This window comes from Ylistrum balloti, unplaced genomic scaffold (genome assembly GCF_031769215.1).
Source record: "Ylistrum balloti isolate Yb309-2 unplaced genomic scaffold, AGI_CSIRO_Ybal_v1 Utg370340, whole genome shotgun sequence".
Taxonomy (NCBI): domain Eukaryota; kingdom Metazoa; phylum Mollusca; class Bivalvia; order Pectinida; family Pectinidae; genus Ylistrum; species Ylistrum balloti.
The window spans coordinates 102,811-122,021 of NW_026782245.1; the positions used below are offsets into that span (position 1 = coordinate 102,811).

Consider the following 19,211-nt stretch of genomic DNA (forward strand, 5'->3'; position numbering starts at 1 on the left):
TGCTGGGTGCCTGTTAGGTGTGGAGTGAGTGGACTGTAGTATTCAGAATGACACCAGGGAACCAGGTGCATGCTGGGTGCCTGTCAGGCGTGGAGTGAGTGGTCTGTAGTATTCAGAACGACACCAGGGAACCAGGCGCATGCTGGGTGCCTGTTAGGTGTGGAGCGAGTGGACTGTATTATTCAGAATGACACCAGGGAACCAGGTGCATGCTGGGTGCCTGTTAGGTGTGGAGTGAGTGGTCTGTAGTATTCAGAACGACACCAGGGAACCAGGTGCATGCTGGGTGCCTGTCAGGCGTGGAGTGAGTGGTCTGTAGTATTCAGAACGACACCAGGGAACCAGGCGCATGCTGGGTGCCTGTTAGGTGTGGAGCGAGTGGACTGTATTATTCAGAATGACACCAGGGAACCAGGTGCATGCTGGGTGCCTGTCAGGCGTGGAGTGAGTGGTCTGTAGTATTCAGAACGACACCAGGGAACCAGGTGCATGCTGGGTGCCTGTCAGGCGTGGAGTGAGTGGTCTGTAGTATTCAGAACGACACCAGGGAACCAGGCGCATGCTGGGTGCCTGTTAGGTGTGGAGCGAGTGGACTGTATTATTCAGAATGACACCAGGGAACCAGGTGCATGCTGGGTGCCTGTTAGGTGTGGAGCGAGTGGACTGTAGTATTCAGAACGACACCAGGGAACCAGGTGCATGCTGGGTGCCTGTTAGGTGTGGAGCGAGTGGACTGTATTATTCAGAATGACACCAGGGAACCAGGTGCATGCTGGGTGCCTGTTAGGTGTGGAGCGAGTGGACTGTAGTATTCAGAACGACACCAGGGAACCAGGTGCATGCTGGGTGCCTGTTAGGTGTGGAGCCAGTGGACTGTAGTATTCAGAATGACACCAGGGAACCAGGTGCATGCTTGGTGCCTGTCAGGTGTGGAGCGAGTGGTCTGTAGTATTCAGAACGACACCAGGGAACCAGGTGCATGCTGGGTGCCTGTTAGGTGTGGAGCGAGTGGTCTGTAGTATTCAGAACGACACCAGGGAACCAGGTGCATGCTGGGTGCCTATTAGGTGTGGAGCGAGTGGACTGTAGTATTCAGAACGACACCAGGGAACCAGGTGCATGCTGGGTGCCTGTCAGGTGTGGAGCGAGTGGACTGTAGTATTCAGAATGACACCAGGGAACCAGGTGCATGCTGGGTGCCTGTTAGGTGTGGAGCGAGTGGACTAGATAGTGGACAATGCAGGTGCTACTCATTCACTTGCTTTCTTACACAGCTATCATTCACAGCATGTGCAGAATATGTGCGCTGGTGACATAGTACAACAATGTTTACCCCATTATATACTCCCCCTCTTTGCCTCCAGGCATTTTCCCATTCCTACCCTTAACCTACTATAGATCCAGGATAGCACTTAGTAAAACATGCCTGCCACTGTGCTAGCTACAAAGGCCTTACATAAACATAACACTGATTCCGAAATTATCCATACATATGCTAGACTAAAAGTCAAAATATATGAACTCCACCAGTACTGTATATTTAAGGGAGTGCAGAAACCTTGTCTATTAGACCTACACATAAATCTACCCGACTCCAGAAAACAACATACTGCCAGTTTTACAAGTAACAGTGGATAGAGTCACCAAAATTAATTTTTGAGGTCAGTGCTTGGACTTTGATGACAATGTTGATATATATGTAAGATAATGCAGTTTACACACCAGTGAACAACAACAGCCTAACAAATATCTCTTGTACAATTTTTTGTTAGCTTTGTTTATTTATACTACTCATGAAAAAAAATAGCAATCAGATTTCATTGGCCATTATGTATAGACATAACAGCCGAGTCTGACTGGTCATTTAACAAAGAGTAAACATTAAAACTGGTGGTATAGGCAATGCCAAATGAGAATACACACCTTAAATGTAAGTTTCAAAGTAGTTGTTACAAAGGTTAGTCTTTCATTAACGTCAATTGAAAAGTAGTTTCTGATCAAGTCAGTTAAATTTCTTTTACCCAAAGAAGAATCTAAAAACCATAGCCGTTTAGAAAAGTTTAAATCCCTTCTAAATTTATTCATGTCCTTCACGCCGAAACAATCTGTGACCTTGTAAATCCGATATCTTCAGAGCTATCTCGTTACGTAAACTTAAATTCTTAACCGGTCCAATGGCTGAGAATAATGCGCGCCAGGCTAACATTACAGTTTAACATTTACCTATAGGCTACATACTTATAAACGTTTCTGCACATACCAGAGTCTATCGTTTACTTTATGAGCGGATAATAAGTAAACACAAACTGTCCGTACCTTACAATCGCGCCAACTTTTCGACATGGTGTCGCAATCTGAATTCGTCCGGAAGTGCCAAGCTGGACCAGCTACCACTGCGAGGTTAACACAACAACAAACTCGTCCCTTTACCACTAAATGTAGATATCTGTCTCCTCACTTAGTTCAAGCTATCACGTGTTATAGCCGTGATAAAACCCATCAGTGCTAATGTCCAGAAAATACGGTTCGAAGATCGGCAAGGACAGAAAGATTTGTTTCATCTCATTATATTAAAATATAAAATAATTTTGTGAATCATAAAAATGCGAAATGAATCACACACATTGTCGCCCATCTTATTGTTGACCGTATGTTCGTGGTGTGAGGCTGCATACCAAAGTTCATAAAGATCTACTTACAGTCACTCATATTATCATGTTCACAAGGTTTACAATATATGCCACAGTAGAGTTGCCATCAACACCGAACATCTTGTCCCCAGTATAAAACCTACAAAATGATACAAAAGACACACAAGTGAATAACACCTTTACATAATTTAGAGTGAGACAGAGCTTAGCAAAACAATTAATTAAACTGCACCATAGAGCTGTTTCGTTCTTCTAGGACTCGTCGGTGGTGCTAAGTGCCTAAATTTTGAAGCCTAGAAGGCGACTAGGAAAAATCCAAAGTGATCAAAAGGAAAGTCCAAACCTGGACAGGGGGGTTCACCAGTCCTATGATTAAATAAATTTCGCAATTTTCATACATCGGTTAATTTTAGAATAGCGTCAAGTACATTTTCTTAACCGTGCCACTATTCGAGTGAATTAAAACGTGACAAGTAAATAAGGGCAAACACCGGAGACTTGAAGTCCACCAGCAGTGTTTACCACCTGCTATCACTGCTATAAGACACTGCCATCAAATTTCTTTCCGCACTACCTGTTTCAGAACGTACGCGGAGTAAGATTACTTCTTTCCCCGGACGATCAATAATTGAAAGGTACTTCCTCCTGAAATTTCATTAGCAGACGCATTATCTCCTTTCAAATCAGCGATCTCCTCCATTCTAATGCAACCTTTGTAAATACTAGCCGCAATATACCACTCGGCCGGAGAGAACTTTTCTTTAGCTCGATCGGTTGAGAGTCAGACTAGAAGTGCCGGGCTGGAATCCTAGCGGAGGCATTGAAACATTGACATAGCTGTTACACTATCATTAATTCTGTTTCTCTCCATTTCTTGCAACAACCAACCGTAAATGACAAAACCTTCAATCCGTTGAAGTTTGTCATTTTCTATTAGATACAAAAGGAAATGACTCTGTAAGTTATAATTGTCAAAATTCATTTGAAATCTTACTAATAAAAGGCTGCATACCAAGTTTCATATATTCATATTTACTCAATTTATCGTGTTTACATGGTTTTAATTAATAAATCTACAAAGGGCCATAACTCTGTAACGCTAGAATCAAACCCATTGCCAAAGTCAGCTGATATCTTATTGATAATAGGCTGCATACCCAGATTCCATAAAATCTATTTATATTTACTAAGTTATCGAGTTCACAAGGTCCACGGTAATAAGATTCTGCAGGTGGCCTTAAATTTGTAAATCAAGATCGATTTCGCCTTATTGTCGATTTTATTCGAGATCATATTGATAAAAGGCTGCAGACTGTTTCATTAAAATTTCTTGATTGAAATAACGAAAAACAGGAGTCCCGAGTATACGTGTACCCCAACTTGATTCGAACCAAGGTTACCGGCGGTCTAAAACTTTGCCCTCTATTAGTCATTGTAGACTGTCTCCTTCACCTCGACATGCAGATAACGAGACGAATGGTGCCAATATAGCAAAAATGGCTTGTCCTACAATATCGATAATAATCACGCGCTAAATACACTATAGTACAATAAATCCAAAGGGAGTTAACTCGTGAAGACTTGACGTGTTTCAGGAAAAAACAGATTCCAGACATTGCAAGTTGTAATCAGAATCTGGAAGTGGAGTTGCCACAATGTCCACATATTAGTGTATCCCATTTCATCACACTACAACCCCAAGAAACCTGATAATTACAATATTTTCGATAAGTTCCTTGGCTCTCGTTAACAGATTTATCTCAAGAGTAACTATCTTATTTTCATTCTTTATCTAGTAGACACATGCACTTTTCGACTTTAGAACCAACTAGATCTAGAAATTAGGCAAAGGACTTCATATTCAGTATATGATATAGAAAACAATTACTTAACTTTGACTCTGTTGGAAATAGAAAGACTAAGAAATGTAGCACTTTAAATAACGACCTTTTCCATTCTCATCTAATTGATTATCGTCACTTTCTGTGTGGACATACTATTGAGGATACACATCATTTCCCGAGTCTTCACCTGTAATAATTATGTAGAACAAAGAATAGAATTGTACCGGAACCTAAATAATGTCATACCGCTAGACCTGCAACTATTACTACATGGATGAAGTGATTTATAAGTAGAAGATAATGTTATGATATGTCAAAACGCTCAGAAATACATTTTCGATAGATTTTAATTTCCTATCTCTCCCATTTGATCAGTATGTTGTGGAAAAAACATAAAATGTAAATTTGTGTTTGTTTATAAAACCATTTCAGATGCCTAGGGTATAAGAGAAACGAATATTTCAGAAGGCAACGAAGCGAACGGAGAAAGAAAGCCATGACACAGGATGTGGCAGACATACGTAATCGTGTTTTGTAAACTGAACAGTGTGAAGTACTGCTGTCTGAATTATTTATTCAATTGATAATCTATAAATGTCCATTTTTATTTATATTCAACTAAATATACAATTTCCATAACAGTACCTAGGCCTATTGGTCGTCATTTGTGTGATGCTACAGATCATGTAAGAGATATGTAGTGAGCTGTATTTTAATCAGACTAAGTAAACGTCTGATAATAATAATATACAACATTTATAAAGCGCACTATCTATTTTGACAAAATACTCTAATGCGCTTCACTATTACATAATAATCTTACTACAGAATTTATAGAACATGATACCAAGTGGAGTTCGTTAAGACAAACATAAGTCCCTACCAACTGAAGCCCACGTTTCCTGTAGTACATACGGAACGATAGGGGGTGTTTTGTGGATATATGTCTGTCTATAGTTATGTATTGTAATCATGAAAAAGTGATTATATATTAACTTGATTAAGTTGATATTTTTCAGTTCGATTTCGATTGTCTAAATCCATGTTCCTCACAGTACATGCGATATGGAACAGATGGGACTTCTTTCGTTCTGTTGTATAGTGCAAAATCACAGCTAAATATATATATGTGTGTGTGTGTGTGTGTGTGTGTGTGTGTGTGTGTGTGTGTGTGTGTGTGTGTGTGTGTGTGTGTGTATTACATCTTATTAATTATATCCGCCAGACTGAAATGAAGTTGTCATACAGTAAATGTAATCATTTATGTGTCCATTATGACGTCATGATCAGAACAAACTAGTCCGTCACAACATATACTTGGCACGAATCTCCAACATCACGGTCCTTACAAACATGCAAATATTCATAATATTACGGATCGTAGAATTGAAAATTATTGATCTCTTTCGAAGCGTTGAAGTTGCTAATCATATTGGATGATCGTGGCCTGAAGTCTTTATAATACTTAACCCTGTGTAAGTTTTGGTCAAATATCGGATCTTAAGCTTAATGATTTTCAAAACTTATTTCTTTATTTCTTTGCTTTTATGCAGGGGCCGCGGTGGTTGGGCGATTAAGGCGTCTGACCGTCTTTATCACTATGGTCGCGGGTTCGAGACCTACGTGGGGCAGTTGCTGGCCGGGAACTCTAGCGACCAGCCCTCGGACGGTACAGAAACGTAAATTTAGTAACAAATGTCTAGATTTTGCGACATCTCAATTTCTTTTTTGAAACATTTGAGGAAATGTTACATTATCGTGACCCCTGAACTTTCAGTTTTGAAATAGATAATCAAAGTTGCTCAATACTCAAGCGGAAGAAAAAAAAAGCAATTTTTTTCGTTTTTGTGTAACAGTGGTAATTTGATTTCAATACCTGTGCCGGGATTCGAACCCCGGATCTCTGGTTCACTAGTCCTATACCGAAATATACAAATGACGATGACTTAATTCTTAAGGACTTTTTAAAAATCATTGGACTCTCATGACCTTGAGAATAAGTTGGGTTTATTTGCTGAAACTTTATGTATCTTGCCCCGAACTGCATGGTCATTTATCAGGCAGATATGTTTTCTTGCACTTAAAAATTTTGACGTCACGCCATGGATACAGTTGTACAAGTACCAACGGTGTAATTTTCGTCGATAATTAGCCGATAAGGAGGTAATTATCGATATACAGTACGGAAGTGATCAGGAGACCATCCTAGATGTAGTGTGAATTCGTGGATACGAAAATATACGCGATATAACAGATAAAATGACTAAATGCAAACCGGAAGTGCAAGAAGTAGCAAGAAATCGGCTTCTCAACTGGGATCCATCCCGGAACTAGGAAGAGTCCTTCAACGACGCATTGATGGAGGAACAGTATAACTGCAAGATATGCTCGAAGGAAGCAAAGAATTACATGAAGTGTGATCGATGCCAGGACCTTTTCTGCATCAGATGTCTGGATTTGATTAAAAGAAATAGGACATCCTATCAAAATCAGATACAATGTGGTTTTGTCCAACATGCAGAATGACAGTCGAAAAGAATATTCTCACGGACAGAAAAATAGAAGAGAGGTGTAGGCAAATCACGCAAGAATTTGAAGATAGAATCGCAGAACTTGAAAGAGAGGTAAAAGGGTTAATCGCTAAACTGGAAATGAACTTGAAATCTGAGAAATCTGCGCCAAGCAAAGACGAAATAGTTGCTGAAATTAAAGAGCGAGCAGAGAAGGAAAACAACATAATTCTATTTGGTGTTCCGGAACAGTCCCATCACGACGGAAAGCAACGTATGGAAGAAGATGCTAACGTTGTAGGAAATTTATTAGAAGTCTGTGGAGTGTCAAACAAAGATAGGCCTAGAAAAATTATACGATTGGGAAAGAGACCAGAGTCTAATGACATAACCAATAACAGCCGCCCTATTCTGGTTCGTTTTGAGTCGCAACAACCAAAGAAAGGAAAATTTAAAAATATCAGAAAAATAAGAAATCATAGCCAACTTTCCTCAGTAGGAATAAGAAACGACTTATCACATTGACAACAGAGTCGGCATTTTACGAGGAAGCGAAGCAGAAAGAAAACAATGAAACGGAGGATTATATATACTGTGTCCGTGGACCAACTTGGCGTAGAAAAATTGTGCGCCATCCCAGAAACAATATATAAAGAGGAAACTTTTGATGTCATATCAACTTGAAAATAGTGAATTGTTTTTGCTATTTAGCATTTAATTGGCTATATATATGTTATAAATGAGAATCTTAGAATTTTTATAGGAAACTAACATCTCCCGATCATCATATAACTTTAGATATGGATAAAGAGGCATTTGTTTTGCCTGCGTCCATTACTTACTTACTTCATACTTCAACAATAGTTAAAGGAGTATATCGCTATGGCGGAGAATAAGGGAAATGTATCGAGTTCTTTGATGTTGGAACTTGAGTAAGACTATGTGAATGTCACATGTTCAGCAGCTTACGTTAACAATAGCTAGCCTGTGTGCTGTATCGATCTAGACCATGGCCCATTACGTGTACATACAGATTGTGGTTGATACACTGAGCGAGGCGCGCATACCCGTCATTCCACCTCTCAGTATACGACCCGATATACAGGTAAACACAGGTAAACACAGGTAAATTAAGGTAAGAACGACACTGGAGACGCATCTCTTGTAATGCCATTCAATTTGGTTGACGGATCGCATACATCCATAGATACAAGGACGCGCTTTCCTAGCGACGTGACGGCCTGAGAATGGCTGTTCTGCTCTGAATTCAGCTCGGCTCTCCTGAGGAGGGTTAGTAAAGGGTGTAACGTAATATTTATCAGGATATGGACGGTGTTTATAGAGGAGGTAACGTGTCTACCGGTGGATCTTTACATTAAAAGCTACAGAGATATTAAGTAAGACTAAACAAAAATCGCGTGCTGTCTCTGTGGTTTTATCATCACTGCAGTGTTTTTTTGTTAAATATCATCACAGGTGCTTTTTAATTTGTTTTCAGAAAGTTGTTAAACGTTTACAATGGAATGGTTCGTCAAAAACTATTAACCGGAAGTTTTTCGCTCAATTATTTTTAACCGGAAGTGATTGTTTTTTTTAAATTGTTGACCGGAAGTTATATATTGATATTAAACTGTCAACCGGAAGTCTTCGTATGTTGACAGTTGTTATTAATTAAGCACATTTGATTAGTTTATGAGTATCAAGTTGTGTCAACTTACCAGGTTTGTGCCGTGTCCTGGGTAAACATCACAGGTAAACAAAGACTGGGACATACACGACACTTTTTACTGAGACTTAATATCAGGCTCTTAGCACGTCTTGAGGAGCAGACATAAATTCTTACCCAAACACTCCAGTGGTGTGTAGCGTCCACGTTCCGAATATATACTTATTTAGTATACGAAGTCAAAGCACCGATATACAGGTGAGGCGCTGGGCAGTCACACAGTTTGAAATATTATCCTTTCATCAGAGAAAACATCGAGAGAGAAAACATTCGTTTTGGAGCACTTTATATGAATACTTCAATTTAACTTTACATGGATTGTGTTAATTAACGCATCATTTAAAAAAAAAACGAAAAAGATGTCGTCACCGAGATCAACAGGTAATTCGAATCATCTCCACAGTGTCCCGACGGCCAAATCGGTGTACTTGTGTAAAAATGGCGATCCATTCACACCACCGAAACGTGTTATCATCAACACAAACTCTATGACCACATTTCTTGATGAAGTAACGAAGAAGATCAAAGCAAACGAATGTATGCGTGACGTTTTCACACCTAAAGGCAGAACACATATCAAGGATATTTCACAATTCGAAAACGGCCAATATTACGTGGTCACAACGGGAAAAGGACGCTTCAAGGATTATAAGTAAGTTCTTTTTGTATTTCATTGATATTTTTTCCCAGGCCGAGATCAATAATTACGTAAATCTAGGGACATGACCTGTTGACGGCGTTTCTCATAAATTTAGGTTCAAGAGCTCATGGCATGGTTTCTCATGAACTTATGTCCATGAGCTGTTGACGGGGTTTCTCATGAACTGATGTCCATGAGCTAATGACGGGGTTTCTCATGAATTGATGATCAAGAGCTGCTAACATGGTTTCTCTATGGGAGGCTATACATCATACGGTAGTGCAAAGAACTGTACTTAACTTTAGGGGAAGATCCGGGGTGCGTGGTTCGATCCCTTATCGGAGAGAGTTGTGTGTCTCGGGAAGCTAACATCACAGACTGACACGAGTCTACCGTATGTTGTCCAGTTAGTCAGACGACGTCTCAAAAATGAGATGTCAACATAACCACAATTCAAACTCAGAATAAAGAAAAGCTAAGGGAAAAAAGCAAAAGAAAGATTTACATGAGACTTCTGAAAAACGTACGAGAATAAGACCAGGTGCTCTGGAAGATTAAGCGTCTTCGGTTTCTTTGAAGACATCCGCCTTGTAAATCTTGGTCCGGAAATAAGTAATGTGGTTATATATGGTGAATCCAAGTGAGTTGATGTCACGTTCTTATGAGAGAGAGACACAGAGAGAGAGAGAGAACCAAAAACATTAGCAATATTCCCAGTCACTCAAGGGTACACTCAGTACAACGTGTTTAGAGTGGACCCTCAGTAATCAACCCGACCTCTACTTTCTAGTAACCATGGAGGCTTTGTTAAACGACCGAGTTACTTGGATGTATTTATGTATGAAGTGCGTTTTTTTCTTTAAAACGCTAGTTGTTTATTGGGTGAAGACGGATACAAGTGGTGGCTAGAATACAGAGGCCATAATTCCGTCTGGTTTCCGTCAATATTCCCGGTCAATAAAGAAGGCATATTGTGGCTACATAAAGTATATATACCAGAGGTCTACACAACCACCCTAACAGGAGAGCGGTGATGAAGTGATGTTCTAAACAATCGGGTGGTATTATTGTACATGATGACTTTTTACATGACGTAGGATAATCGGACAACCATGATTTTTTTCTTTATTTGTTTATTCAGTAAAGGTTGGATAAATGGTTAAAGATAAAAATTGACCACCCGATGGAAGGGTGTTTGATGGAGGAAGGATTGACATTTCAAAATGGCGTTCTTTTGCTTTGAATCAGTTTCTATTGTTATGTGCCTTCACTACATAAGTATACAAATATGATTCCATGACCCCTGGGTAGTAACCCTGCAATGTGTTTGATTCCTTGCTAATACCACAAGACCAAAGATCAACGTGTGTAGGTAAACCCCCGTTACCCTCCCATCGGTTTTATATCCGCGACCCCTGTATAAGATATTGAACAATATATGTCCTCGCTAGAGCCATGTTTAAGACCAGATAAGACACAGCACGGAGTTTATTGGACGGAACCGTAAAACCAATAAACACAAACCACGGGTAACAAACAAACAAGGTTGTTTATCTGATATATAAATGTAATTGGAGAGCTATTGTTTTATACCAACAAAGGGCGATAAGAGATGATCACATATGTATACCCGGCCTATCAAGGTACACCTCACTGTCACGACGGGCCTCTGGCCACACGGATTTGTTCTAAATTTTATTTTGAATAAAAATCCGGGTTATCATATGTTTGAAATCATTGCCAAATGAGGCACGTTTATATAAACTATAGATCGGGTCACCTATGAGTTCGTCATTAATAGGGATCTATTGTTCTAACCAGACTTTAAAAAAAACGGTTATTTACTGAAGCTGTAGTTGTACATGCTAATATATGAAAACAGTCTGTGCTTTAATTTTAATGGATAACTTGTCTCTTTCTCAAATCCTGTTTCCTCTTTTGGATCTTTCCTCTCCTTAGTTCACTCTTTCCGTTTTTCTTTGGAGCTTCTGTGCGAAAGGAAGACATTTGAAAATTAAAAAAACTCACTCTTATACAGTTCTATACATGAAATGCATTTATTTGAATCGGTGAATATGATTTTCGATTATTTATGTGCGTTACCTTGAATTTATCTCTGTTCCATATCTGATATATCCTCTAAAATATATTCCCGGCCTCGTTCTCGTACTATAGGGCCCGTACTGTTTGTCCTAATTACACTCGTTCATTTAAAACATGTACGAACACTGGCCTCGTTTGATTTGACCTCTCTCTAACTGTTGTCTTTCAATTTAACCCTATACGCTACATTTTTCTGATTAAAACGTTGACAAAATAAAGTAAACACATCCTAGATATAAAGTATGGTTAGCTTAATTCTAACATTAACCGGAACTGATTTTTTCATCTGTGTGCAACGCCTGGTCCTTCTAAGACACTACCTGTCCTTTTATTGCTTGAGGTAATCATGAGAAATCCTCACCTGAACCTGGTCGTAAATATTTATTTATACATATCTAAAAAGTCATGATCCAGCCGAGAGGAAGAGATTAGCGTGTGCAGTAGTGTCACTACGGGTCTTTATAATGGGAAGGTAGAGATTGTACGCAGCCGATTTAATTATGCATTCTATTAACAGCATATAATATAAAAGTTAATTAACTTTATAGTAAGTTACTATTTTGTATACTGCAACCCCTTCGGTGGAATTCCTTGGTTATGGAAACTTCGGTCTATTGTGCATACTCGTTAAAACCAACACTATGGGAAAGACGGGGTTAGGGGAAACTCGAGTTAAATAATTTGTTATAACGATGTACTTCAGAGTTGGGAGCCTAGCAGATAATCAACTAAACAGCCGAAATAGTTTCTATATTGTCGAACTCGAGATATATAACATGATTATCAACCGTCACTAGTTGTGATAACGTGATCATCAACCGTCACTAGTTGTTATGTCTCTATATCTCGAGTTATATAACATGATCATCAACCGTCACTAGTTGTGATAACGTGATCATCAACCGTCACTAGTTGTGATGTCTCTATATCTCGAGTTATATAACATGATCATCAATCGTCACTAGTTGTGATAACATGATCATCAACCGTCACTAGTTGTGATAACATGATCATCAACCGTCACTAGTTGTGATATCTCTATATCTCGAGTTATATAACATGATCATCAACCGTCACTAGTTGTGATGTCTCTATATCTCGAGTTATATAACATGATCATCAACCGTCACTAGTTGTGATAACATGATCATCAACCGTCACTAGTTGTGATATCTCTATATCTCGAGTTATATAACATGATCATCAACCGTCACTAGTTGTGATGTCTCTATATCTCGAGTTATATAACATGATCATCAACCGTCACTAGTTGTGATGTCTCTATATCTCGAGTTATATAACATGATCATCAACCGTCACTAGTTGTGATGTCTCTATATCTCGAGTTATATAACATGATCATCAACCGTCACTAGTTGTGATAACGTGATCATCAACCGTCACTAGTTGTGATGTCTCTATATCTCGAGTTATATAACATGATCATCAACCGTCACTAGTTGTGATATCTCTATATCTCGAGTTATATAACATGATCATCAACCGTCACTAGTTGTGATGTCTCTATATCTCGAGTTATATAACATGATCATCAACCGTCACTAGTTGTGATAACGTGATCATCAATCGTCACTAGTTGTGATATCTCTATATCTCGAGTTATATAACATGATCATCAACCGTCACTAGTTGTGATAACGTGATCATCAACCGTCACTAGTTGTGATGTCTCTATATCTCGAGTTATATAACATGATCATCAATCGTCACTAGTTGTGATAACATGATCATCAACCGTCACTAGTTGTGATAACATGATCATCAACCGTCACTAGTTGTGATAACGTGATCATCAACCGTCACTAGTTGTGATGTCTCTATATCTCGAGTTATATAACATGATCATCAACCGTCACTAGTTGTTATAACATGATCATCAACCGTCACTAGTTGTGATAACGTGATCATCAACCGTCACTAGTTGTGATAACGTGATCATCAACCGTCACTAGTTGTGATGTCTCTATATCTCGAGTTATATAACATGATCATCAACCGTCACTAGTTGTTATAACATGATCATCAACCGTCACTAGTTGTGATAACGTGATCATCAACCGTCACTAGTTGTGATAACATGATCATCAACCGTCACTAGTTGTTATAACGTGATCATCAACCGTCACTAGTTGTGATGTCTCTATATCTCGAGTTATATAACATGATCATCAACCGTCACTAGTTGTTATAACATGATCATCAACCGTCACTAGTTGTGATAACGGATCATCAACCGTCACTAGTTGTGATAACGTGATCATCAACCGTCACTAGTTGTGATGTCTCTATATCTCGAGTTATATAACATGATCATCAACCGTCACTAGTTGTGATAACGTGATCATCAACCGTCACTAGTTGTGATAACGTGATCATCAACCGTCACTAGATGTTATGTCTCTATATCTCGAGTTATATAACATGATCATCAACCGTCACTAGTCATCAACCGTCACTAGTTGTGATAACGTGATCATCAACCGTCACTAGTTGTGATGTCTCTATATCTCGAGTTATATAACATGATCATCAACCGTCACTAGTTGTTATAACATGATCATCAACCGTCACTAGTTGTGATAACGTGATCATCAACCGTCACTAGTTGTTATGTCTCTATATCTCGAGTTATATAACATGATCATCAACCGTCACTAGTTGTGATAACGTGATCATCAACCGTCACTAGTTGTTATGTCTCTATATCTCGAGTTATATAACATGATCATCAACCGTCACTAGTTGTGATAACGTGATCATCAACCGTCACTAGTTGTTATAACATGATCATCAACCGTCACTAGTTGTGATAACGTGATCATCAACCGTCACTAGTTGTTATGTCTCTATATCTCGAGTTATATAACATGATCATCAACCGTCACTAGTTGTGATAACGTGATCATCAACCGTCACTAGTTGTTATGTCTCTATATCTCGAGTTATATAACATGATCATCAACCGTCACTAGTTGTGATAACGTGATCATCAACCGTCACTAGTTGTTATAACATGATCATCAACCGTCACTAGTTGTGATAACGTGATCATCAACCGTCACTAGTTGTTATGTCTCTATATCTCGAGTTATATAACATGATCATCAACCGTCACTAGTTGTGATAACGTGATCATCAACCGTCACTAGTTGTGATAACGTGATCATCAACCGTCACTAGTTGTGATATCTCTACCCTGTAATCTGTTACCGTGAAGATATTACGTGGCTCCGAGGCCCTAACCCGCGGATTTTTATTTTTAGATTAGAAAACTTAATTAACTGAGGAGAGCGCTGTCGTGACGTTAATCCGGTCTTATTAACTGTTAGTTTGAGACGATTGGTGTAATTAGGAGGTCGAATTACCAATATCGTCTGCTTTTAATCAGAACTTGTCTGCTGACATTTCTACCAAATCGGGGATATTTAGTTTGTATTTTCTGACCACTTAACCAATCTTTACCCGGAGTTGTCATTCCTTAAACGTGTCTTTACCCGGAGTTGTCGTTCCTTAAACGTCTCTGTAGTTTCTGACCACTTAACCAATCTTTACTCGGAGTTGTCGTTCCTTAAACGTATCTATAGTTTTTGACCACTTAACCAATCTTTACCCGGAGTTGTCGTTCCTTAAACGTCTCTGTAGTTTCTGACCACTTAACCAATCTTTACTCGGAGTTGTCGTTCCTTAAACGTATCTGTAGTTTCTGACCACTTAACCAATCTTTACTCGGAGTTGTCGTTCCTTAAACGTATCTGTAGTTTCTGACCACTTAACCAATCTTTACCCGGAGTTGTCGTTCCTTAAACGTATCTTTACCCGGAGTTGTCGTTCCTTAAACGTCTCTGTAGTTTCTGACCACTTAACCAATCTTTACTCGGAGTTGTCGTTCCTTAAACGTATCTATAGTTTTTGACCACTTAACCAATCTTTACCCGGAGTTGTCGTTCCTTAAACGTCTCTGTAGTTTCTGACCACTTAACCAATCTTTACTCGGAGTTGTCGTTCCTTAAACGTATCTGTAGTTTCTGACCACTTAACCAATCTTTCTGTCGTTCCTTAACCAATCTTTACCCGGAGTTGTCGTTCCTTAAACGTATCTGTAGTTTCTGACCATTTAACCAATCTTTACCCGGAGTTGTCGTTCCTTAAACGTCTCTGTAGTTTCTGACCATTTAACCAATCTTTACCCGGAGTTGTCGTTCCTTAAACGTATCTGTAGTTTCTGACCACTTAACCAATCTTTACTCGGAGTTGTCGTTCCTTAAACGTATCTGTAGTTTCTGACCACTTAACCAATCTTTACCCGGAGTTGTCGTTCCTTAAACGTATCTTTACCCGGAGTTGTCGTTCCTTAAACGTATCTGTAGTTTCTGACCACTTAACCAATCTTTACTCGGAGTTGTCGTTCCTTAAACGTATCTATAGTTTTTGACCACTTAACCAATCTTTACCCGGAGTTGTCGTTCCTTAAACGTATCTTTACCCGGAGTTGTCGTTCCTTAAACGTCTCTGTAGTTTCTGACCATTTAACCAATCTTTACCCGGAGTTGTCGTTCCTTAAACGTATCTATAGTTTCTGACCACTTAACCAATCTTTACCCGGAGTTGTCGTTCCTTAAACGTATCAACTTGTAATGCACGCAACCGTATAGAATGGCAACTCTGAGTAGAGATTCACCTCCCCTCCTACCTACCCCCAGGCCCAACACAGTATCCGCAGGGACCTGAGAGAATGTTTCATGTTTATTTGGACCTATTCAGACGAAGATATTCTCAGAAAGTCTATAACTACTATAATCACGAAGTGACAGGCCCCGTTACACTGGTTATGTGGTCTCAGGTCCCTGTGACCGACATATTTGTCTTGTTGCATATAAACTAAGTTATTTTAAACTCATGACTTTACAATAAACGCGTGTTAAATGGCAGTGTGGTGTATAATTTGACATTTAAATGAAATGAAATTTGAGAAGTTTTGAGTGAATGTCAATTTACCGGTGTCGATTTAGCATTTGCAGAGCGGATAACTTACCCTGTCAAGTGGTGTATAGATAGATCCCGAAAATAGGACAAAGCGTTCTTTGAAATAAAGTCGAATTTGATAATGTTGGCAACAAGGTGAACTCTTTCGATATAATCCAATTCATTTACAGCGACAAGCTTTCTCTTGGCTGATAACGGTATAACCTCACGCCGATTTAAACGTGTGTACATCGTTTGATATGAGGTAATATTGTTAATGTCTGTACAAATCCAGAAATCTGTAGTGTATTATCCTGAACGGAAAAATTCAAAATGAGAGAAGGAGAGGGAGGGGGAGAGGAGTGGAACGAAGGGAGAGAGATAGAGAGAGGGGAATGGAGGGAGGGAAAGAGAGTGGGACGGGAGAGAGGAAGGGGGAAGCAGGAAGGGAGAGAGAGAGGGGGACGGGAGAGAGAGAGGGAATGGAGGGAGGGAGCGAGAGGGGGAAGGGAGGGAGGGAGAGAGGGGGACGGGAGGGGGAGGCAGGCAGGGAGAGAGGGAGGGGGAGGGAGAGAGAAGGGGGAGAGAGAGGGGGACGGGAGAAAGAGAGGGGAAGGGAGAGAGGGGACGGGAGAGGGGGAGGCAGGCAGGTAGAGAGGGAGGGGGATGCAGGCAGGGTGAGAGGGAGGGGGAGGGAGAAAGAAGGGGAGAAAGCGGGGGAGAGAGAAGAGGGGAGGGAGAGACAAAGAGGGAGAGATAAAGAGAGAGAGAGTTTCTGCTGATTTTTCTCTTTTAGCTCATCTGATCCGAATACAAATTTTGTGTATATAGTGGGAAACGCTCCCCGTGGGCCAATGAAGGGAAATTTAAGTTATTTAAAGTCTTTGTTCTGATGGAATCAAACTGTATTGTCCACGTTTGGTCTGAATCATTTTTACGTGAAGAGGTTTTAATATTGTATAAAGGATAGGTACCGCTTTACCTGAAGCATACTGGTTGATGTAAATCCTTCTCCTGCTGGAATAGCACGATTCTATCCTAATTTGATCTGACGCATCCTCGGATAAAGACGAAGGAAAAACCAATTTGTATCAAATATGGGTCCCCCGATCCCTTGAGGCATAGAAAATAGAGAAATAGTTTTGAAAACTTGATTTGTTCAAATTTGGTGTGAAGCATTTGTTGGCAGAAGAAACCCAATTCTGGTTAAATGATTCCCCATCTCTGTTTGGTACAAACGGTTCATTTTAACCCCCTGGGCCAAAACGGAGGGACCTATTAATGGAGATAAATGTAAATCTTTAGTCTAGATAAGGCGATATCAGTGACCTAAACCACGTGAGCATATTTCGTAATTGTCGATTCTTTACCATCTCGTACCTACATACGTCAGTGCTAGTGCACTGAACTGGTCATTTGTCTGATGAAGGTGACCATAAAAAGTCACACTCAAATATTCTATTCTGCAGACTTTGATTTGATAAAAATATCTAAAAAAAAAAAGTTTTAATTGAAATGTCATCATTGAATCTTGGCTTTTGTCTAAAGAGCAACTTATTTCATCACTCCATGAAATCAAAGAACGCAAGAGTCAATGCTTGAATAAACCGTGTGAGCGATACTGGCCCTGTGGACCTCTTGTTAGTTTTCTGTTTATATTGAATTTCGGCTTTTTTTGGTCACGTGTTGTATTTTCACAGGCTGTTCGCAAAACAGCAATGTGACATAATCGGTATAGTGTTATGGGCCTTGACTATCCGGTATGCAAGGATAGATTTTAAGATCAAGTCTCTAGTTACATTTACCCTATACAAACAATATACGATCACTATACAACCAGATATTGTCTGTCACGATTAATCTTAGATTTTAAAATTAGAATGACTACAAAATGCAGCTCTGACGTATTTGTTTTACACACGTGAACTGTGACAGCAGATCAAAGTCGTGATCTTTTTATAGATATTTCCCTCAAGATGTATTTTTGTATCGAGTCTATAAATCATTCGACGTAATGTTGAACTTGATAAGTAAGTTTAGAGAGTTCATACGCAATATTGATTTATAGTGTTTAAAACATTGTCATTCATCTAATGTTTACAAAGTACACAGGGCACTGTTTGTCGTCTTTTTTAAGCAAAATTCGAATCAAATAATAAATATCGAGAATATTTTGTTAGCTTGGCGGGAGTCTCATTGGATCCAAGTATTACATAACCAATCACTCACTTCATCGCGAGGACACATCCGTCAAAAGATGCCAAAGACTAAATTAGGCGTTTTAGATTTGTGTTTACCTGCTGAGACCAAATCCTGAATGATTTTTTTTTTTCGGCAAATCCATTTCATTCCAACTCACTCTACTTTAACATAGTACACTGAGTGATGTATCCTGTTGTGCTGTCGGGGTGATTGTCTTTAGTAAAGCATCACCCCAGTGTTGCTAGATAACATGCGATTTGCCTCACATATGTTTCAGTTGAGGTAGTCACCCGTCTCTGTAACACATTAAATATTCACGAACGGTTATCAATTATTTTTTTTACAAATGAATGGCGTGAAAAATGACATTGAAAAAATGCCATTGTGATATATGCTATGAAGCGGAAACATGAGAGTACATGAGATACGGAATTGATATCATCTAACACTGGATTATATTCCCGAGCATTATATTACATAATCTATTTTTAGCTGATCACACATTGAACCTCTTCTAACAGTAATTAATTTGTGTAGGTAAATAGGAGGTTA

At 39.3% G+C, this 19,211-nt stretch overlaps 1 protein-coding gene across 1 annotated transcript in view; it reads left to right on the top strand.

Annotated features, from left to right (window-relative positions):
- Positions 1–9,090: 9,090 nt before the first annotated feature.
- The window catches only part of LOC132553613 (doublecortin domain-containing protein 2-like), an 80,339-nt gene continuing 70,218 nt past the window's right edge, over positions 9,091–19,211 (top strand). Inside the window, exon 1 of the mRNA XM_060217871.1 lies at positions 9,091–9,383. Within this exon, the coding sequence (XP_060073854.1) occupies positions 9,091–9,383 (293 nt within the window). The remainder of the gene's footprint in view (positions 9,384–19,211) is intronic.